At 41.4% G+C, this 23,135-nt stretch overlaps 1 protein-coding gene across 7 annotated transcripts in view; it reads right to left on the reverse strand.

The window, feature by feature from the left end:
• Window positions 1-23,135, reverse strand: part of SIN3A (SIN3 transcription regulator family member A) — a 98,444-nt gene that overhangs the window by 35,586 nt on the left and 39,723 nt on the right. For all 7 annotated transcript variants that reach the window (XM_066342903.1, XM_066342902.1, XM_066342896.1 and 4 more), the window contains 10 exons: window positions 18,942-19,121; window positions 14,422-14,528; window positions 12,660-12,942; window positions 11,456-11,707; window positions 10,675-10,827; window positions 10,382-10,540; window positions 7,595-7,684; window positions 4,099-4,217; window positions 2,851-3,061; window positions 1,906-2,022 (listed from right to left, as the gene is read on the reverse strand). In XM_066342903.1, coding sequence (XP_066199000.1) covers window positions 1,906-2,022; window positions 2,851-3,061; window positions 4,099-4,217; window positions 7,595-7,684; window positions 10,382-10,540; window positions 10,675-10,827; window positions 11,456-11,707; window positions 12,660-12,942; window positions 14,422-14,528; window positions 18,942-19,121 — 1,671 coding nt within the window. The remainder of the gene's footprint in view (window positions 1-1,905; window positions 2,023-2,850; window positions 3,062-4,098; window positions 4,218-7,594; window positions 7,685-10,381; window positions 10,541-10,674; window positions 10,828-11,455; window positions 11,708-12,659; window positions 12,943-14,421; window positions 14,529-18,941; window positions 19,122-23,135) is intronic.

Genomic DNA, 23,135 nt, shown 5'->3' on the forward strand with positions numbered 1-23,135 from the left:
GTCGACCTGGCGTGCGGGGGACCCGGGTTCGATTCCCGGCCAGGGCAACAGGAGAAGCGCCCATTTGCTTCTCCATCCCCCCCCCCCCCTTCCTCTCTGTCTCTCTCTTCCCCTCCCGCAGCCAAGATTCCATTGAAGCAAAGATGGCCCGGGTGGGCGCTGGGGATGGCTCCTTGGCCTCTGCCCCAGGCGCTAGAGTGGCTCTGGTCGCGGCAGAGCAACACCCCAGAGGGGCAGAGCATCGCCCCCCTGGTGGGCGGAGCTTCGCCACTGGTGGGCGTGCCGGGTGGATCCCGGTCGGGCGCATGCGGAAGTCTGTCTGACTGTCTCTCCCCGTTTCCAGCTTCAGAAAAATACAAAAAAAAAAAAAAAAAAAAAAAAGGGGGGGGGGTAAGGTGGCCTAGGTAAGTCACATTTGCCATAAAAATATTACTAACATATACGGTCTACCGGAAAGTTCTGTCCGTTTTTGGAATAAAACAAAATACAAATTTTTCTTACCGTCAATAAACTTTATTGAATAATATAATTACCATTATTAATGATTTCTTGCCAGTGTGAGGGCAATTTGTATATCCCATTTTTGAAAGATGTTTTATCTTTTAATGCAAAAAATTGAACCAGTGCTTGTTTGATATCTTCTTCATTTTTGAATTTTTTGCCCTTCAAAAAATTTTGTAAGAACAAAAACAAGTGATAGTCGGAGGGTACTAAGTCTGGAGAATATGGTGGATGCGACAGAATTTCCCAGCCTAGTTCTGCAATTTTTTGACAAGTCCCCAAAGCAGCATGTGGCCTGGCATTATCATGATGCAGTATGATGTTCTTCCTATTGAACATCGCCGGCCTCTTTTCTTGGACTGCTGTCTTTAAATTATCCATCTGCTGACAATACTTCTCCGAATTGAGCTTTTCGTTCGGTTTTAAAAGCTCATAATGTATTGGTTCTCGAATATCCCACCATATACACAACATTCTCTTATTCAGAGTCAAATTTGGTTTAGAGGTGGAAGGGCTAGGTTTGTCGGGTTCACAATACGCCCTTTCCCTTCAGATGTTTTCGTAGGTAATCCACTTTTCATCCCCAGTTATCATCCGGTTCAAGAAGGGCTCGATTTTGTTCTGAGCAAGCAGAGATGTGCGTATGACGACTCGATCATCCAAATTCTTCTGACTTAATTCATGTGGCACCCATCTTGAATATTTCCACACCAATCCTGTCTTCCGAATATGGTCCGAAATGGTTTGCTGAGCTGAATTAAGCCTTTCTGCGATCTCCGATGTTGTCAGAAAAGGATCTTGCTCCAACATGGTCTTAACAACATTGTCATCCATCAAAGATGGTCGCCCAGAACGTGGCTTATCAGAAAGATCGAAATCACCTGTTTCGAATTATTTGAACCATCTTCTGCATGTCCTATCAGAAACTGTACCTTCACCAAACACTTTCAATAAATTTCTACATGCTTCTGTAGCATTTCTTCCTTGTTGAAATTCGTAAAAATTACAGTGGTGTAAATGAACTTTATCAGTAGCTATGGGTACACTATTGCTTCACACATAAGACTAACGTGAATCAACTTTGTTTTAGTTAATTTGCTACATCAGTATGTATACATTAAGTGATAAAAATAGAGAGGCACACATGCACCAAATAAACGTGCTTATATGTCGAAACCTGTTGTGATAGAAACGAACAGAACTTTCCGGTAGACCTGATATTTGACAAACTCTTATTAATGACTGGTAAGCACAACCACAAGCATTTACCACAAAAGAACATGAACCTCTGGCTCTTCAGTCTTAAAAGCCAGCCCTGACAGATAGGTATTTAAGATATCTTATCATTTAGCATGTTTAGCACTTCTCATTTTCCCTAACTACAAATGGTAAAGGAACCTGTACCTCAAATCGCTCATCTTCACAACGATAGATATGTTCTTCATATTGAGTTTTCTTGGAACTAACAAAGGTGGAGTCCTCAGACCAGGAAGGGAAGGAAACCCAGGTATCATTTAAAACCTATGTGTAAAGAAGAGAAATTTAAACAAAAGTTAACAAAGCTTTATAACAAAGCTTACAAAGTTTGTAAGGTGAACATTACAGGTTTCACCTTTAGCAAGTTTACAAAAGATATTAGAGGACATAAAAGGTTCTGAATATAACTGTAAAACATTTTCTTTTGAAATAAGACCAGAAGGATAATTTTTTTGTATTTTTTATTTTTATTTATTCATTTTAGAGAAGAGGGGGGGGGGGAGGGGCAGGAAGCATCAACTCCCATATGTGCCTTGACCAGGCAAGCCCAGGGTTTTGAACCTGAGACCTCAGCATTCTAGGATGCTTGATCCACTGCACCACCACAGGCCAGGCTTTTTTGTATTTTTCTGAAGTGAGAAGTGGGGGGGGGGGCAGAGAAACAGACTCCTGCATGTACCCGACAGGGATCCACCCAGCATGCCCACTAGAGGGCGATGCTCTGCCCATCTGGGGCGTTGCTTGGTTATAACCGGAGCCATTCTAGTGCCTGAGGCAGAGGCCATGGAGCTGTCCTCAGTGCCCGGGCCAACTTTGCTCCCATGGAGCTCTGGCTGTGGGAGGGGAAGAGAGAGACAGACAGAAAGGAGAGGGGGAAGGATGGAGAAGCAGATGGGTGCTTCTCCTGTGTGCCCTGGCTGGGAACTGATCCCAGGACATCCACAGGAAGGGTCAATGCTCTACCACTGAGCCAACTGGCCATGGCCAGAAGGGTCTTAATGTCCTCACTGATGTAAATTCTTGATACCGGGGACCATTCCCTTCTAGAGAAAGTTGAAGATCCAGGTTGTTCCTTTCTGGGGAAGGCTTTACCTCTTTACAGAGTGGAGTCCGTCCTGTACACTTGGGTTGCTGGTAACTCTTTGGGAGGGCTCGGTAGCTGGAACCCAGCCGTTTACAAGAGGCATAATCTATCTCCATGGCAATGCCCTCTGTGGCTCGTTCCTTTGGAAAGGTTTCCAAATGTACAGACTCCTTATAGCCCAGAAAGTTTTTAAACCAATTAAACAATTCAGGGAATTTCCTAAAAAATCAAAACAAAAACTGATGAGCTATTAGAAGCACGACACAGTTATCCTGAGGTATGACTGCCACTATCTGGTGCTGGGTTAGAACTCTGCTGCCAGAAACAAATTCCAATGGCAATTACCATATTTTCCCATGTATAAGATGCACCCTTTTCCAAAAAACCTGGGGTCTAAAGACTGGGTGCGTCTTACACAATGGTTGTAGAGTGTGGCATTTCAAATGCCATAGATGGAACTGAGGACGGGGCAATATACGAAGACAGTCATTCATCATCAGACACAGATGAAGACAACCTAATGGATGGGAGTATTGACACCGATTAGGAGTTGTATGAAATTTGTGATGAATAAAACTTGAGTTCAATAACTTTATGTAATATATTTGTTTTCAAATTTTGGCCCCCAAAATTAAGGTGTGTCTTATACATGAAAGCATCTTATACATGGGGAAATATGGTATTGCTTCTGAACATCTGTGCCCATCCCTCTCCCTTTTAAATCGATTTTAGAGAGAAAGGAGAGAAAGAGAAAGCCATAAACATTAGTCTGTTCCTGTATGTGCCTTGACTGGGGATCAAACCCACAATCTTTGTGTATTAGGACAATGTTCTAACTGACTGAACTACCCAGCCAGGGCTGGCTTTCTCTTTTTTTATAGAGTGCTCTAAGGTCACTTAATATGGTGAGGAAACAGTGCACTGAAATCACACAAAACCAACCATTCTTCTAATCAAGGATATTGCCTTAGTATTCAGGTCACTCCTACGCTGTCAAATACAGTCAAGATTCTAGAACCCTGAAAGAGACTGACCTCTCCGACACTGATCAGGAGATCAGGAGGAGTCCTGGCTGATGCTGTTTTTTCATCTCTAGAGTTGAAATAGAAGATTTCCCAGAAGATCGTTGATTGGCAGTTTATGAGCCAACTGACCCACCACAACCAAATTAATCTTGCATATTATAAACCCTCAGAAACTAAATTTTAGTGCACATCCATCCCACGCATCCAGGCTAAGCCCTCAGCTGTACTCACCCCAGGAAAGGAGAGACTAACTGCACAAGCTCAGCCCGAGATATCACCTCCTGGTTAAAGATGACAAGACAGCGCAGGAAATTCTCATAGGCCTCTGCACTGCGCAGAGCCTTTCGAACCTTATGGAGACAACCAGAAGAGTGGTTAAGTGGGGAATAAGAAGATCCTGGATCAGTTTTAAATAATTAGGAAAATCTGAAGTTATCTGATAATACTAAGGAATTGTTAGTTTTTTCAGATGTAATGATTACGTTTGGAAAAAGGTTTTATTTTCAAAGGATACTTAGTAAAATGCTTATGAAGTAGTATAACAGCTGGGACTTGTGTGCAAGTGGCCTGGGGGATGACGAGACCAACATGACAGCAGCCCCAGGGCCAGCACCAGCTGACCAGCAAGTGAGGGTCAGCCGACTGCTCTCTTACAATTTCACCTATGTCTATAATTTTCCATAATAAAATGAGATTCAAAAAGAGATACTGAAGTACTGTATTTCCCTATGTATAAGACGCTCCCATGTATAAGACATACCTTAAATATAAGGCCGAAATTTTTTTGGGAAAAAATGTATTCGATAAAGTCACTCAACTCAAGTTTTATTCATCACAAAATTCATACAACTACTCATCAAGTACAAAAAAGCGGGAAATTCAAGTAAAAAAATCTACAACCACTGTATTAAGACACACCCAGTTTTTAGACCCCCAAATTTTTCAGAAAGTGTGCATCTTATACATGGGGAAATACAATAAGATATTTACCTTCTCATCTGCTTGATTCTCCAAAGCAAAGTCAGAGTTATCCAAGCTTTTGTTTCCTCTCCTAACAGACATTTACAGCAAGAATCTTGTCAACACTTTTCAAACTCTACTTATTTAATGATTTTTTTTTTTTTAGATGAAAGAAGGCGAAATAGAAAGACTCCCACATGTGCCCTGACTGGGACCCACTGGGCAACCCTGTGTGGGGCAGATGCTCGCAAACAAGCTATCTTTTGGTGCCTGAGGCTAATGCATTCGGACCAACAGGGCCGTCCTCAGTACCCAAGGCCGATGCTCAAACCAAGTGAGCCACTGGCTGCAGGAAAGGAAGAGGGAGAGAAGAACAGGGAGGGGGAGAGAAGCAGATGGTGGCTTCTTCTGTGTGTCCTGACTGGGAATCCAACCTGGGAGGTCCATATGCTGGGACAATGCTCTATTCACTGAGCAACCTGCTAGGGCATAATCCTTCTAAATAAAATACTTGTGTACTTGGACCCAATCCTTTTCCTTCTTCCATTTATAATACACTCACAAAAGTTAGAGGATATTTCAAAATGAATATGAAGTGATTTAAAAAAAAGCACTTAATTTTTTCTTTTATTAAACAAGAACATCAGAAAAGCAAACAAGTCAAAAAAAGTTGTTCAGTTATGCAAATGAGATGCAAAACCAACTTTTATTTCGCTGGTGAAAATGCACTAAACAAAAAGGCTGAAAGTACTATAGTATCTGCATGTTCCCTTATCCCCTAATTTTTGTGAGCAGTATATTAAGTATTTTTAAATGTTTGTTTATTTTTTTAGATTTTATTTACTGAATTTCTTAGAGGGGGGCAGAGTAGGGCAGGAAGCATCAACTCATAGCAGTTGCTTCTCCTACGTGCCTTGACGAGGCAAACCCAGGGTTTGGAAACAGTGACCTCAGCATTTTGGGTCGATGCTTTATCTACTGTGCCACCTAAGGTCAGGCAATATTGAGCATTTTAATATCCAAAAACCTTAAATGTTCAATGGTAGATAGCTAGATAAGCAAGCTAAAGTTTCAATTTCAGAAGTAAGTATTTAGCATGTGGTCCTTTAGTGAGGGTCAGAAACCATGCGGTTTATCAACAACCCCTTCTCTAGGCTCCCATGTATTTTCCATAACCATTAATCAGTAGACACTATATGAAATATGTCCTTTCAAAGCCAGGGATGAAAGAACACTTTATTGTTGTACTATGCACCATATTTATTTTATTTTATTTTATTTTTTGTATTTTTCTGAAGTTGGAAACGGGGAGGCAGTCAGACAGACTCCCGCATGCGCCTGACCAGGATCCACCTGGCATGCCCACCAGGGGGCGATGCTCTGCCCATCTGGGGCATTGCTCTGTTGCAACCAGAGCCATTCTAGCGCCTGAGGCAGAGGCCAAAGAGCCATCCTCAGTGCCCGGGGCCAACTTTGCTCCAATGGAGCCCTGGCTGTGGGAGGGGAAGAGAGAGACATAGAGGAAGGAGAGGGGGAGGGGTGGAGAAGCAGATGGGCGCTTCTCCTGTGTGCCCTGGCCCTAAATCGAACCTGGGACTCCTGCATGCCAGGCCGACGCTCTACCACTGAGCCAACCGGCAGGGCCCATATTTATTTACTTTTAATTTTTATTAGCTTTTAAATATACACAAAGTAGACAGAATAGTCTAATGAACCACATGTACTCACCTAGCCTTAATGACCAATATATAGTGAATGTGGTTTCATCTATACTCATTTCTCCACTAATGAATTTTACAGCGAATTCCAGATATTTCATCTATACCTAATTCAGTATGCAACTCTATAAAAGAAGTACTCAAAATAAGAAAATACCATCACTCTTTAAAATTGGAGCTTATTTAGCCCCACCCTCACCCTTTCCTTGCCATTTTTTGGTTGTGACCTGGACTTATATATCTCCCTTAAAAGCTGCAAGTGACCAGGCAGCTCTCAGAAATGATTCAAGTCAGAGCCAGGGACTTGACTATGTTGCAGAACAGCTCACACAGGCAAGCAGGCTAGAGAGAGATCAGGAGGCACCAATCATGGAGATGCTAAATCATTTGCCCTTTTGCAAAAACCACAAATTGCAAGACAGAGTAAATCAGCAGCAGATCAACCCAAACTGGCTCCTGCCAGTGAAAAGTCTGACAGTTGCCAACTACCCTGATGAAGTAGTTTGATAATTATCAAGTTGATTCCAAGGTTGAAGTCAGACACAGGAGAAAGGTCAAACCAATACACCCTAAAATATAGCTGACACCAGTGATCACCATCTCAGACTACTCACTAGAACCACGTGGAGGAGCTTTGAGAGCCTACAGCTAAGTCAGAACCCTCAGGAACCTTGTATGTGATACAGCAAATAAGTCCTCAACAACTGGTGCACAGTCCCCACTCCCCATTCTACAGAGCTGGACACCTGCTACAGGGAACTCCAAACATCTTTCTAAGAGTGTTTAATGTTATCCATTTTGTTAAAACTGTCTTCCATCATGGAAAATGCTGCATTTTGCTGCAAATTACTTCACAAACCAAAGCAGACAATGTTACCAATTCTCTAGCTGTGCTAATCTAGTAGACTGAAAGGACCTACAACTTGGAAAGTATGTTCAACAGTAGAAAGTCTAAATCAGCTTGATGCCGCTAGAGAAAATCTTGAGGATGGGGTTTTTTCTTTTGGCACTAATGGCCGTTATTAAATCTAATTCTTTCATTTACTCACCTTATCAAAAAATAATGACTCGCTTCCTACACCATGCTTGCTGGCATCTGCCATAGAAGAATCCTTTACACTGAGTAGTTTGGGTTTCTTCTGCAAAACATGAAAAATACAAACAAGTTAAGATTCAAAGGATGACCTAACCAGGCGGTGGCACAGTGGATAGAGCGTTGGACTGAGATAATGAGGACCAGGTTGATATTCCCAAGGTTGCTGGCTTGAGTGCGGGCTCATCTGGCTTGAGCGTGGGATCATAGACATGACTCCATGGTTGCTGCCTTGAGCCCAAAGGTCACTGGTTTGAACAAGGGGTCACTCACTCTGCTGGAGTCCCCCAACAAGGCACAGATGAGAAAGTAATCAATGAACAACTAAAATGCTGCAATGAAGAACTGATGTTTTTCATCTCTCTCTCTCTTCCAGCCTGTCTGTCCCTATCTGTCCCTCCCTCCCTCTCTCTCACTAAAAAAAAGATTCAAAGAGTAGATTCCTCTGAGTATTACATATTTCCATATATTCAACAGTTTCCTTATTAACCACTGATAATTATTTGCAGCAAATGAGGGCACTGTTGACACTGACTAGCTATACATAAACCAGACTGCCATCTGTCCTCTATTTCAGTTTCTAGTTCGTTATTTTCTGGAGATTCAGATCATTCTCCCCAAATATTCTCTTTACAAACAGTCACAGAATTAATATTCTCACTTTTTCCATGGGTCAAAGGTAGCTTTATTTGGAACCTAATGCCACTGCCCTATCTTCCTTACTGTGGAGGCAGAAGTCCTTTTTTATAGAAAGAGTTGGAGTAGACTGCTTAGAGTAGATAGAAATCCATCTTTAACCTTTAATTATAGTTCAATATAAAAACTCATAAAAGGAACATAGTTTATTTATTTATTTTTCAGAGTCAGAGCGAGAGTCAGACAGAGGGATAGATAGGGACGGACAGACAGGAACGAAGAGAGATGAGAAGCATCAATCATCAGTTTTTCGTTGCGACATCTTAGTTGTTCTCATACGTGCCTTGACCGTGGGCCTTCAGCAGACCGAATAAAACCTCCTGCTCGAGCCAACGACCTTGGGTCCAAGCTGGTGAGCTTTGCTCAAACCAGATGAGTCCGTGCTCATGCTGGTGACCTCGGAGTCTCGAACCTGGATCCTCCAATCCCAGTCTGACGCTCTATCCACTGCGCCACCGCCTGGTCAGGCCATAGTTTATTTTCTTAACAGAAAATAACTACCTTGTCATTAACACCCACTCAGATCAATTTAAGACTGATCTCTCAAAGAGAACAAATAGGCCATGACATAACTGTCTGGCAAGAATTTACATTTAAAAAACCACTTTGCAACTGTATGTGAAGAAACGCATCAACTCTGGGAGAAGCAGCTAGAGCGCTCTTGCTGAGGAGCCAGATGAACTGCTCATGCTGCCACAGCAGGAAGTAGGGAAGGAGTTCTAACCCTCATGCAGTATTTTCACCTGTGGGTAACCACAAGCGGGAGAAGACCAACTCACATGTGGAGCAGATTTGCTGACTGATTCTTACTACCCATATAAATATTTTATTAAAGTAAAAAAATAGAAAATATTACTATGTTCAACTTGCTCTCAAAGGAGAAACCATTACACACCAAAATATAGTCCTTCAAAAGTGTCAACAAGCCTGACCAGGCAATGGTGCAGTGGATAGAGCATCAGACTGGGACGTAGAGGACCCAGGTTTGAAACCCCGAGGTGGCCAGCTTGAGTGTGGGCTCATCTGGTTTGAGCAAGGGGTCATTTCATCTGCTGTAGCCCTCCAGACATTTCTTATTATTAGAAATTCCAGGCTCTGGCCAGTTTGCTCAGTGGACAGAGTGTTGGCCCAGCATATGGACATCACAAGTTTGATTCCAAGTTGAGGCACACAGATCTGCTTCTCTTCTCTTCCCTTCCCTCTCCCCCTTCTCTCCCTCTTCCGAGCCAGTGGCTTGACTGGTTTGAGCATCAACCGCAGGTGCTGAGGATAGCTTGGTTGGGCTGAATATCAGCCTCAGGTGCTAAAAATAGCTCAGTTGATTCGGCCCTCGACAGGAGTTGCTAGGTGGATCCTGGTCGGGACACATGAGGAAGTCTGTCTTACTATCTCCCCTCCTCCCACTTAAAAAGAGAGAGAGAGAGAGAGGGAGAAAACAGAAATTTTAATAAAAACTCAAAAAGGGTAGAAGGGCTGAGGAAAAAGGAAAAAGGAAAAACTCAAAACAGCATGACTGCCTGACCAGGCAGTGTCGCAGTGGATACAGCGTTGGACTGGGATGTGGAGGACCCAGGTTCAAGACCCGAGGTCGCCTGCTTGAGCGCAGGCTCATCTGGTTTGAGCAAAGAGCTCACCAGCTTGGACCCAAGGTTGCTGCCTTGAGCAAGGGGATACTTGGTCTGTTGAGGGCCTGCGGTCAAGGCACATATGAGAAAGCAATCAATGAACAACTAAGGTGTTGCAAGGAAAAACTGATGATTGATGCTTCTCATCTCTCTCCGTTCCTGTCTATCTGTCCCTATCTATCCCTCCCTCTGACTCTCTCTCAGTCCCTGTAAAAAAAAAAAAAAGCATATGACTTCAGTTGTTAGTGGTATTACACTCTTTACAGAGCCAGGTAAGAAGCTTAGCACTGAATTTTTGTGACATATGCCCTCACTCCCAATATCCAGGACCCATGCTTAGCTAAGACACACAACCCACCCTGGAGCACCTGTCCACCAGAACTGCTCCTGAAGGTCAGGGAGCAGCCATTGCTTGCTCTCACCTTCACGGGAGGGGTGGCTCCCGTGCCGGAGTGCCTCCGGATCTGGCAGCCATTCTGGTTGGGCCTCTGTGGCTTGTTGTTCAGCTGTGGCTTCTTCACAGTGCCTCCATGGTCATTCCTCACGGAATCAACCTTCTCCGCAGTTGTTTTGCTTAAAAGCTAATTAAGACACAAAAAAGAGTAATGCTCACCAAAGCCAGTATCATTTAGAAAAAATGCCCTTCCGATGCCAGCTTACTTACTTATCTAAGAGAATAATTCTAAATAGGGTAATTCTTCTAAATAAAACTTACCACAGAACTGTTGGCATCTGGTAAAAACTGTCCGAACTCTGACAACAGATCTTCCTGATTTTTAAAAAGTCGAGCCACCTGGGCATACACCTCCTGCTCAGTCAGTGCTGGAGTGTAGTTTCCTCCAGCTTCCTTGGCATTTCGCTGCTCTTTCTGATAGATTGCAAACAGAAGGAGATGATACTGGAGGGAAACTGTTTTGGAGTCAGAAGTGCTACCGTTGCAACATGAGGTCCTGAGGGGCACAACTTTTATTTTGGATGACTTACTTTCGCACATTTTTTTAGATGTCTAATAGGATATCTGTATGTTATCTACTTGGGCTGCATTTAAGAAAGGAGTCTATATTCTTAGCAACTGTTTTGACTGTAAGCTTTAAGTTGAGGAAGGAGTGGAAGATAGTGGCTGACAATTCCTTTAAAAACTAGGGCAGTTAATACGTGAATACACAGGGGACCATGATCAACTGATAAAAAACAAAACATTAGAGAACTTTCTCCTGCTTCTATTGTAGGTTAAGTACACTACACACAAGTTACCCTCTAAACTTCACACATAATAAGTATTCATTTCACAGGTCAGTAACTTTAAAAATCCTGACTATCTTCTATAAGGTGATTAAAGTTAGGCAATCAAATGCTTTATAAATACTTATTACAGTTTCTAAGTGGTTCATTCCCAGTAAGAATTAGGGGACACAATAATACTTATTCAACTTCATGGACTGGATGTCCTCAGAGGGCGACCTGGTTAAGGCAAGTTGGAAGGGCAGCTCTCTTACCTGGTATGTGTGCAAAATCTCCAGGAACGCTTTATAGATGTCTGGCTGGCCCTGGAACCTGTTCTTGATCTTATTAACATAGTTGATGGCATGATTAAACTCCACAGGCTGATTGTTCTGCAAGGATGGGGCCGTTCCCAACGAGATTGTCACTGGTGTATGAGGTTGGACAGGTGGAGAGCGTGGGGATGCATATGGTGGGAGAGGGGGGGTCTGCTGGCTGGCGGGAGTATGTGCTTGTAGTTGGGAAGGCTAAAAAGAAAAAAGTCTTTATTCTCCTCAGGAACACAGATGGTTTGACATAGGAAAGAAAGTCTGCACTAAAGAGAAACAAGGTGTCTGATTGACATATCCTTTATTCACTCTGGCCAGGCCAATTCAGCCCAACTCAAATCAACTGGGCAGGGGTGGAAAGTGTAGAGGGCTCATAATTTTAATACAAATATTTCAATCTCAAAATTCTAAGTACAGCCTAAAAAGTAGACACGGAATAATTTTTCATATGCAATTTTAAGTACACTAGCTCAAAAGGCACAAACTGAATAGAAAAAAACCCCTCATTCTATAAATACTTTTAGTGTCAAAAGAGACAACTCAATGTTATAGCAACTCCACATCAGTCTTCTACACAAATTTTGTCCCACAGAACTCTCAGAGATGATGGAGTCTTTATTTACACTGTCCTAGATGACACCCACTAGCCATGAGGCTACTGAGTACTCGAAATAGAGCTGGTACAGCTGAAAGACTGAATTTTTATAAATTAAATTTAAATATCACCATATGTGGCTAGTGGTTACTCTATCAGACAGTGCAGTTCTAGACCAAGTATCCCCATCATCATCTAGTTCTTCTGCTTGATATGACTTAACCTGGTAAATGGAGGAACTTCTATAAAATGAGGCCATGCAGGCAGTAGCATAATCTGATCATAATACAACCATTTCTGCCTGCGTCGTTGAAGTTCCTCTACACAAGCAAAGGTTGGGGACAGGAGTCTTTGGAGGTTGTTGACGTCTTATTTTAAACAGAGATCTAAACATGTGGACAGTAAGTATGAACCATTTTACAGGATGGGACTCTGCACCTTTGCTGATGAAATCACTATATCATGTGTATTTAGTCTTATATAAAGGGGAAATGTCAAAGGAAGGTGCTTTCTAAGGATGCATTTTATGTGATGCAAAGTTTTCCAAGTGCTCACCTTGCTGACTTTGGCTGGTGGGGGCTGAGGAGCTGGCTGGGCAGGAGCTGGGGCTGACTGGGCCGAAGGCTGGGAAGGATGCTGGGGTGGTGGCTGAGGCTGGGGCTGGATACCATGGGTGGGAATCTGATGGACCTGGCCAGGAGTTGTCACATTCACCATGTCATTGGTTTGCACCTCAATCTTATAGCCAGGGGGCAAAAAGGTATTGAAGCCCATGATCAGGTCTGGGTGGCCTTTAAACAGCTGGGACACTCGACTTATCACTCCTGGAGTGTCGATGCTGATAGAAAACAAAACCAAACAAAATTAAAGTGGCAAGCTTGAAAAACTCAGTAAGAAAAAAATTCACATTGCACTATGTTCTCTAAACAGATAAAAATCAACCTGCGTATTACAAAATTAAGAATATACAAAGAAATCTGAAATTTCAAAGACAAATATTTATTTCATGTTCAAAGAGCTTGGTCACAATTTTGAACATTCTACATTCATGGTAACAGTCCTACAAGCAGACACTCAGTAAATATAAAGCTGCGATTCCTATCCAAGACCCAATCCATGACACAGCAGTATAAATCAGCATGTGTCTACAGTGCTGCAATCAGTTAGCAACTCTCATAATAGTGAACCATGCCAGAATATTAGTCTATTCTATATCAAAGAGCAAGTAACTTAATCATTACCAGTTTACTTCCTGGAGAAAATTTTAGTTAAGAAAAATTGCCTGACCAGGCGGTGGCCCAGTGGATAGAGCATTGGAGTGGAATGCAGAGGACCCAGGTTCAAAACCCCAAGGTCACTGGCTTGAGCGTGGGCTCCTCTGGTTTGAGCAAGGCTCCCCAGCTTGAGCCCAAGGTCGCTGGCTTGAGCAAGGGGTCACTTGCTCACTCACTCTGCTACAGCCCCCACACCCTGTCAAGGCACATATGAGAAAGCAATCAATGAACAAGTAAGGTCCCGCAACGAAGAATTGATGCTTCTCATCTCTCTCTCTTCCTGTCTGTCCTTCTCTGTCTAATCAATACATATACACTGCTCACAAAAATTAGGGGTTATTTCAAAATGAATATAAAGCAATAATAAAAAAAGAAGCATTTGATTTATTTTTTATTAAACAAGAACATCAGAAGAGCAAAGAAGTGCCTGACCAGGCAGTGGCGCAGTGGATAGAGTGTCAGACTGGGATGTGGAGGACCCAGGTTCGAGATCCCGAGGTCACCAGCTTGAACGCAGGCTCATCTGGCTTGAGCAAAAAGCTCACCAGCTTGGACCCAAGGTTGCTGGCTTGAACAAGGGGTCACTACTCGGTCTGCTGAAGGCCCACGGTCAAGGCACATATGATAAAGCAATCAATGAACAACTAAGGTGTTGCAACAAAAAACTGATGATTGATGCTTCTCATCTCTCTCTGTTCCTGTCTGTCTGTCCCTGTCTATCCCCCTCTCTCTGACTCTCTGTCTGTCTCTGTTAAAAAAAAAAAAAAAAAAAAAGAAGTCAAAGAAAGTTGATTATGCAAATGAGATGCAAACCCAACTTTTATTTACTGGTGAAAATACATTATACAAAAGGCTGAAAGTACAGGAGTATTTGCACCTTTCCTGATCCCTAATTGTGTGAGCAGTGTTAATTAAATCATGGCCCTGAAAATAAAACCCCCAAACTTCTATTATCTTTCAGGAGAAAAAAAATAAGCTATGTCCTCCTTTCAAAATTAACATTCTAAGCACAAAGCTTGAGTACTACCACATATATCTTTTACCTTTGTGATTTAAATTCCTTCATGATGTCAAGGAAATCATTGTAGACCTGAGGCTGACTACCAAACTGCAGCTTCACCTGGTCAAGATAGGAGAGTGCATCCTCCACCTGAGATAGGTTATAAAAAAGAAAATAAACCAGGAATTATAAAAACACAAATGACTTATGCCTAAGTAAAATTAACATAGTAAATGAAATAGAAACATATAGTAAATATACATTAAAGTATTAAAAATTACTATGCATACCAATAATAAAACTCAAGCTTCAAATAAAGATCAACTCAAAATCTGTAGCCTTGCTTTAGTTTTAGAGAAAATGATTACCGAAGAATACACATTAATACCTCATTCACGAATTCATTTATTCATTTCACAAATACCCACTAAAGCTACTATATGCTATACCAGGCCCAACGAAGGGTCCTAAGGAATCAATGACAAGTAAGTCACAGTCCCTGCTCTAAAGATGTTCACTCACATCTAGCTAAAAATCCTAACAAAGTGGGATAAGTGGGTAATCACTCAACACCCAGACAACACATGAGAAGGACACAAAGGCTTCTCTTTTTTCAGGAAGTAATTATAAACTAAGTCCTAAAAATGAGTACAAGTCAGCACAAATGAAAACCTATGAAGAAAATCAGAGGAGACAGCATGGGCAAAACCCAGTACAGGACACCATCAGTGTGCATGGAAAATGGCTAACAGTTTGCTATGGCTGGAGGACTTGCGGTGAAGTGGAGGAATGGCAGCAGGAAGAGCAACAAGAAATGAGACAGAAGAGGAAACAGGACCTGACCCCAAAAAGCCTTTAAAACTTGTTAGAAAAGAATTCAGATTTTTATTATCTGCATTTTAGTGTATTCGAGTTGTTTACAGTGCTGAGACAAACTGTACAAGGGACAGACTGAAAGGAGGCAGGAAAACCAGTTATGCACTAAGGCTAACTCGCAAGTGAACAATCATGGCCTGAATTAAAGAGTACTGACCAAGGGAACAGGGAGAACTGCATAGATTCAAATGCTTTTAAGGACCCAGATATGACAGGCACTGGGGACTGACTGAATATGAAACATAAAAAAGGAGCATTCACTAAATTATAAATTATTTGGGCATTCACAAAGAGGAAGAGTTTAAAGGGTGAAAAAGTTGATTCTGATTTACAACTGAATTTTAGTTACTCAATAGATATCCATGGAAATTACCTACTAGGTGTTTCTTGTATACTCTGGGTTTATTTTAAACTATACAAAATATCAAGTTCAGGTAAGTCTCAAAAATAAACATCTGATTGATTTGATAAACTCTACTCTTGCAATAAACATTGTAAAATAGAACATTTATGTTCAAGTAAACCATTAAATGACATTTCAAGAGTTGCCCAGCCTGACCAGGCGGTGGCGCAGTGGATAGAGCGTCGGACTGGGATGCAGAAGACCCAGGTTCGAGACCCCGAGGTTGTCAGCTTGAGCGCGGGCTCATCTGGTTTGAGCAAAGCTCACCAGCTTGGACCCAAGGTCACTGGCTCAAGCAAGGGGTTACTCGGTCTGCTGAAGGCCTGCGGTCAAGGCACATATGAGAAAGCTATCAGTGAATAACTAAGGTGTCGCAACGAAAAACTAATGAGATGCTTCTCATCTCTCTCTATTCCTGTCTGTCTGTCCCTATCTGTCCCTCTCTCTGTCTCTGTAAAAAATAAATAAAGAGTTCCATTCAGCCATAGTCAAGGTGTTTCGGTGTTGCTAAAGCACAGATTATATACTTGGTTAATACCCCCTCATTTGATGGTTGGTTTTTCTTTACAGATAATATGATTGTTTCTGTTGCAATTCAATAAACTATTTAATTCATATTCAGAACTTTCCATATTGAAATGTTTCATCAATAATAAGCTGATGGAACATAAAACTCACTGAGGTTACCAAAGGAACAAAGACTTTGGAAGATATTTTAAAGTTGCATTCACAATCATGGGACAAAGGAGGATTTGTTAAAAAGAAACAAACACCAAACAAAACAAACAAAAGAAACAAACACACTCTGGTGTAATATAATTACTAGAGAGAGAAAAAGTGCAGAAACCTAAAAAGAAAAATGACATGTGATGTGTGCATGTTTGGAAGAAAAGGAACATGTCATAGGGAATTCCTATTGAAAAATTAGTTAGAAAATAACACTACTGAATGTTTTATCAAACCAGCTTGACACCCACATCATGAGATAGCCGCATGTGAAAATAGTGAGGAAATTCTCCCATTACCTACGCAGTGGTCGGCAAACTAATTAGTCAACAGAGCCAAATATCAACAGTACAACGACTGAAATTTCTTTTGAGAACCAAAGTTTTCAGATTTAAACTACATAGGTAGGTACATTCCTTATCAAGGTAGCACCAGCACATGGTATTTTGTGGAAGAGCCACATTCAAGGGGCCAAAAAGCCACATGTGGCTCGTGAGCTGCAGTTTGCCGACAAGGGGAAGATATAGTTCAAAAGCAAGTCTGCAGTTCTGGGAACAGCAACTTAAAAAACAACCACTTGGAACTAGTCATTTAGAAGCTACAAATGTAAGCAGTGGGGAGACCTTCAGACTCTGCTGATGCATTTTCCTGGCTTCAACAGGTGTTTAATTGAAGTCCTTAACTTCCTGAAGTTCCTAATCTTATGGGGGCGGGGAGGACACAAAATATGTGCCAAATATCTATGTTGCTGTCATTCAATAAACATCTTAATCACACCAAGCAAACCTCAAATTATTCAAATCCTCCTGGTCATCAATATGCCAAAGACAAAACAGTGCACAGTGCTGATACTTGAAATAACCTATGCCTTTTCACTGGACACTCCCTTATTGCAGAATAGAAACAGTTTACTGAAGTGGATTCTAATCTTGTAAAGCCTTTTAAGACTGATCAAAAATAGCAGGCAATGTGAGAAAATTGAAAGAAATTACATGAAGACACAAAAAGCACTTTACCTCTCCTCTTTGGAAATAAAATGCAACAAGTCAGTGTTCAGGAATCACATTCAAGAGCTTGTAACTGAAAGAACAGAGTGAGAAGTCCTAACTTGACCCAATTCCAAAGCCCCTTCTTGCTTCCTTTATACTTTCTGTAAAACAGATAAAGCACAGTCTATGTCTACCTGAGTGAGGAAGGTAATAAGACAGGTCCTGTGCTTGAAAGAGCTGCCTGACAAAAGCTATAATACCAAGTATATAAGCTCTCTGGTAGGTAACATTAGGGATTACCCGCTGAATACAGTACTAATATGGAATTAAATCACATGAAACCAAATTTAAAAACAGTATTTTCAGGGCTTGGTGAAGTGTTAAATCTATAGCAAAATATATTTTGGTACAGACATCAACCTACAAGCAGGGAGTAAAAATATTATAATGAAAACTATATAGCTAATAACACATTTCCTAAAAGACTGAGCCCAGAGTAAAGTTCCAGGCCCAAATAATTTGTACTCTCTTTAAAGACTATGCTTAAATATAGCCAACTCTTTGTTACTTAAGGTAATATAAACAAAGTAAATTTTACAAAGTCCTTCCACGCAGCTCAGCTTCTGTATGCTTTCTAGTTATGTGGCATGTACTTCCCTTAGGCCAATAGCAAACGAACTCTGGAGAATCCAAATCAAGGAGGGAAGGGTCAGGGAGAATGGGGCTTGGAATCAAGGAAAGCAAAAGGGTAAGTAAGATATTTGCCACACATGATGTCCTTCAAGGGTATACTTGTTCATTCCTACCTGCAAGGTACTCGATATATATATAATTAGTCTGACAGAACTGAATCTGAACAAAGATACAACATCTCATCTCTTTATAGTTCTTTAAGTTTTATATAAATGTAAAAAGAGAAAACTGAAGTCTGGAATACTTGTGCATCAAGCACACATTTTAAAAAACAGGACTTAAGGAGAGAGGTTAGCTAGAACACAAAGTTCACTTCTGCACAGATACCTCGTGAATTTCAAAGCACTGAAAACCAATGGCATATACTCAAACAGAAGAGATGAAAATATTAACACTTCATTCAAAATTATACTCTTTCCCAAAGTTTATAAAGGTTTCCTCCAAAAGGGTATGTGTTTTATGAAGATGCCAATGTCCATAAACAGGAATAAAAAGATTTAACCAGAGGATAGCACTGAGTCGTATGCTCAATCACACCTTACATCATGGCGAGAATTAAGAACTAAGTGTTCAAAGGAGGCATCCAAAAAATGAACTCCGTTGATTTCATATGAAAATGGCCCCTCAATCCTGATCCATCTGAGCACCATGCATTCATAAATTCCAGAAATGCTTCTAGAATGCATTCTCTGGATCAGGCACTGGTGTTACGGTGGGGAATCTAAGCAGGTTTCAAAACAAAAACAAAGTAAAATTTCTTGTGACTCAAGCCTTAGGCCAGTGTTGTAAAAGTTGTGATACCACTAATAACAGACTAGCCAATTTTTCCTGCTATGAGAGAAACTTTTTGATCGAAGGAAAAGAGCTGAATACCACCTTGAGCCTCTGAAACTGCTGCTGTCCCTGCACTGGTGCAACAGGTGGGGCTGGATGAGCATGACTCGGGACCACCGGGCCACCGTGGGGCTGCACAGCTGTTGGGTGGTGATGGCTGCTATGAACCGCCGCTATGGTGGGTCCATGACTACCACTGGAGCCCTGTGGCACAGCTGAAACCTGAGGTGGACAGAATAGATACATGAAAGTTCAAGACTTGTGCATTCTTCCCCAGACGTGGTTAAAGAACATGCATGCACAAAGATAATTAGAAACCCAAATTTCCCACAAGATGGAATTGGAATTAAAGCCCATTCATAACAAAATTCCTTGCATTGTTATATAGCCAAGTACACTTCTCAAATTATCTGTGGGTAAGCACCAGTTTTTATTTTGTCTTACATTTCAATTCATCACAGGCCACTACTTTTATAAAATGAACTATTAGAAAAGTAAAATAAAATATACATAAGACATAATTTTAATTATTGTACTTTACAGAGATATAATTACAATATCTAGTTTCTGTAAAAGTTTCTACATAATAAATTTCTACTTACCTTAATACAGGTAAGAAACTATGTATTGCAGCCATCTGTGAACTACATTTTAAATAGTACTGATAATACTAAGTACTATGTTGGCATTTTATCTTGTGGTGGTGAGTTAGAGATTTTTACTTTGTTTATTTTGCTTAATATCATTTGCTACTTCTAAAATAAAACAAAAATTTCTTCCAAATTGTTGGTGGTTTGACCTCAGATATCTTTTCTATTTTCTCACTCATATTCATTCTTTCCTGCTCTCATCCCCTTATAAGTTTACGGGTGACATCAAAACACAAGCCCCTTTCCTCCTATTTCTATTTCAAGAAATACTATATAAGATTTCCAAAGCCTTTTAAAATTTTCCTATTTCAGAATTAGGACAACTACATCTGATTTGCCACATCTCCAAAATAAAGAAGAGTAAAAACATAAAAACTTTCTCTAAACAATGTAAGTTGTATACTACACTTAAAAGATACTCCCCCACCCCCCACCCTGGCTGGTTAGCTCAGCAGTAGAGCATTGGCCTAGCGTGTGTAAGTCCCGGGTTCAATTCCCGGACAGAGCACACAGGAGAACCGCCTATCTGCTTCTCTACCCTTTCCCCTCTCTTTTCTCTCTCTCTCTCTCTCTCTTCCCTTCCTGCAGCCAAGGCTCCACTGGAGCAAAGTTGGCCCAGGCACTGAGGACAGCTCCATGGCCTCCGCCTCAGGCGCTAGAACAGCTCAGGTTGCAACAGAGCATCGCCCCCTAGTGGGCATGCTGGTGGATCCCATCAAGCACATGTGGGAGTCTTCTCTCTGCCTCCCCACTTCTCACTTCAGAAAAATACGAAGAAAAAAAAGATACCCCCCAAGTCCCTAACAATTTATAAAGAATACCCTGGCAGAGGGGAGAAAGAGAAATTGAGCAACTACTTGTAAATCCACAGAAATAATACAATACACATTAGAAGTAAAAAGAAACTATTTAGACAATTCTAAAAGCTCTAATATATCTCACAGAAAATTTATTATTCTGAGCTTCTAAATCTAACATGCATTAAATTAAGACTTAATTGGAGCTTATAATTATTTGAGATAGCTGATTTTATTTTTAATTTTTATTTATTCATTTTAGAGAGGAGAGAGTGAGAGTGAGAGAGAAAGGAGGAGGAGCAAGAAGCATCAACTCCCATATGTGCCTTGACCAGGCAAGCCCAAGGTTTTGAACTGGTGACCGCAGCATTCTAGGTCAACGCTTTATCCACTGCGCCACCACAAGTCAGGCTTTTCTTTCTTTTTTTTTTTTTTACGGAGACAGAGAGAGAGTCAGAGAAAGGAATAGACAGGGATAGATAGGAACAGAGAGATGAGAAGCATCAATCATTAGTTTTTCGTTGCACATTGCGACACATTAGTTGTTCACTGATTGCTTTCTCATATGTGCCTTGACCACGGGCCTTCAGCAGACCGAGTAATCCCTTGCTCAAGCCAGCAACCTTGGGCTCAAGCTGGTGAGCTTTTGCTCAAATCAGATGAACCCACACTCAAGCTGGCGACCTCGGGGTCTTGAGCCTGGGTCCTCAACATCCTAGTCCAACGCTCTATCCGCTGTGCCACCGCCTGGTCAGGCAAGATAGCTGATTTTATATAAGCAAATTATAGTCCATTATAACAAATGAAACTTATCTCGTGTAAACAATCTTGAACCTGTTCAGATAAGTAATCAGTCAAGAAAAACAAGCAACCTTTCTCTCTACTAAGTCCTCATGTAAAGAAATGGTCTGCAGCAGTCCTTGCTACATGAAGTCTGTGAAGACATTATACTGCTTCAAGGGGGACTACTGAAGAAGAGTAACAAACCTGAAGAATTACCTAACCTACTTTACATGGCTTTCCTTTTGTTTTGTTATAACTAAAGAATCTGACACAAACTTTCAAACTGCTCTCAAGAAAATATTATACCACCTGACCAGTGGTGGCACAGTGAATAGAGCATCAACCTAGGACGCTGAAGTCCCAGGTTTGAAATCTCGAGGTCTCAGGTTTAAGCAAGGTCTCATGGTTGCTGATTTGAGCCCAAGGTCACTGGCTTGAGCAAGGGGTCACTGGTTTGGCTGGAGCCTCCCAGTAAAGGCATGTATGAGAAGCAATCAATGAACAACTATAATGTTGCAACTATAAGTTGATGCTTCTTATCTCTCTTCCTTACTGTCTCTCCCTCTCTTTCAAGAAAAAAAAATTATATATATAAAATACCAATTTATATTCCCAGTACCAGTCATAGCGTTTTATTTTTTCATATGTTTATTTTATAGATTTGAGAGAGACAGAAACATCCATCTGTTCCTGTATGTGCCCTGAACTGGGTATCAAACTGGCAACCTCTACATTTCAGGAAGATGCTCCAACCAACCAAGCTATGATCCAGCCAGGGTCAGTCATATCTTTTTAAAAGTCATTAACAGGTTATGTTGAAGAAGGCCTCTCCAGACCAGTGAAATAAATTATGCTTCAAAAAAAAAAAATGCTTCAAATGACCTAGGGTGAAATATTATAAATGCAGTGATTAAAAATTATTTTTAATTTTTATTAAAAAAATTTTTTTTTTGGTAATGGGAGACAGAGACAGAGAGAATGACAGAGAGGGACAAATAGGAACAGACAGGAAGGGAGAGAGATGAGAAACATCAACTCTTCGCTGCAGCTCCTTAGTTGTTCATTGATTGCTTTCTCATATGTGCCTTGACCAGGAGCAGGGGACTCTAGCCTAGCCAGTGATGCTTTGCTCAAGCCAGCGACTGACCACGGGGTCAAGTCTATGATCCCACACTCAAGCCAGCGACCCAGCACTCAAGCTGGTAAGCCTGCGCATAAGCCGGAGACCTCAGGGTTTTAAACTTGGGTCCTCTGAGTCCCAGGCTGACATTCTATCCACTGCACCACCATCTGGTCAGGCTAATTCTTTTTATTTTTTAATGTAGTGATTTTTAAAAAACTTTACTTGGCTCTAATCCTGATTGGGTGGTTCAGTGTATAGAGAGAGCACAGTCCTAGTGTGCAAAGGTCATGTGTTTGACCTCTGGTTAGGGCATATTTGAGAGGAAAATAATGAGTGAACAACTAAATGGAACTAAGAGGAACAGCAAGTTGATGCTTCTCTCTCTCAAATCAATGGAAAAAAATTTTTTAAAAAGCAATCAATCGCCTGACCAGGTGGTAGCACATTGGATAGAGCGTCAGATTGGGATGTGGAGGACCCAGGTTCAAGACCCCGAGGTCGCCAGCTTGAGCGAGGGCTCATCTGGTTTGAGCAAAAGCTCACCAGCTTGGACCCAAGGTCCCTGGCTCGAACAAGGGGTTACTCGGTCTGCTGAAGGCCCACGGTCAAGGCACATATGATAAAGCAATCAATGAACAACTAAGGTGTCACAATGTGCAACAAAAAACTAATGATTGATTCTTCTCATCTCTCTGTTCCTGTCTGTCTGTCCCTGTCTATCCCTCTCTCTGACTCTCTGTCTCTGTAAAAAAAAAAAAAAAAAAAAAGCAATCAACCAATGGGGCCCTGGCTGGTTAGCTGAGTTGGTTAGAACATCGTCCTAAAATACCAAGGTTGAGGGTTGGATGCCCAGTCAGGGCACATACGGGAAAGGACGAACACA

This window comes from Saccopteryx leptura, chromosome 6 (assembly GCF_036850995.1).
Source record: "Saccopteryx leptura isolate mSacLep1 chromosome 6, mSacLep1_pri_phased_curated, whole genome shotgun sequence".
Classification (NCBI taxonomy): domain Eukaryota; kingdom Metazoa; phylum Chordata; class Mammalia; order Chiroptera; family Emballonuridae; genus Saccopteryx; species Saccopteryx leptura.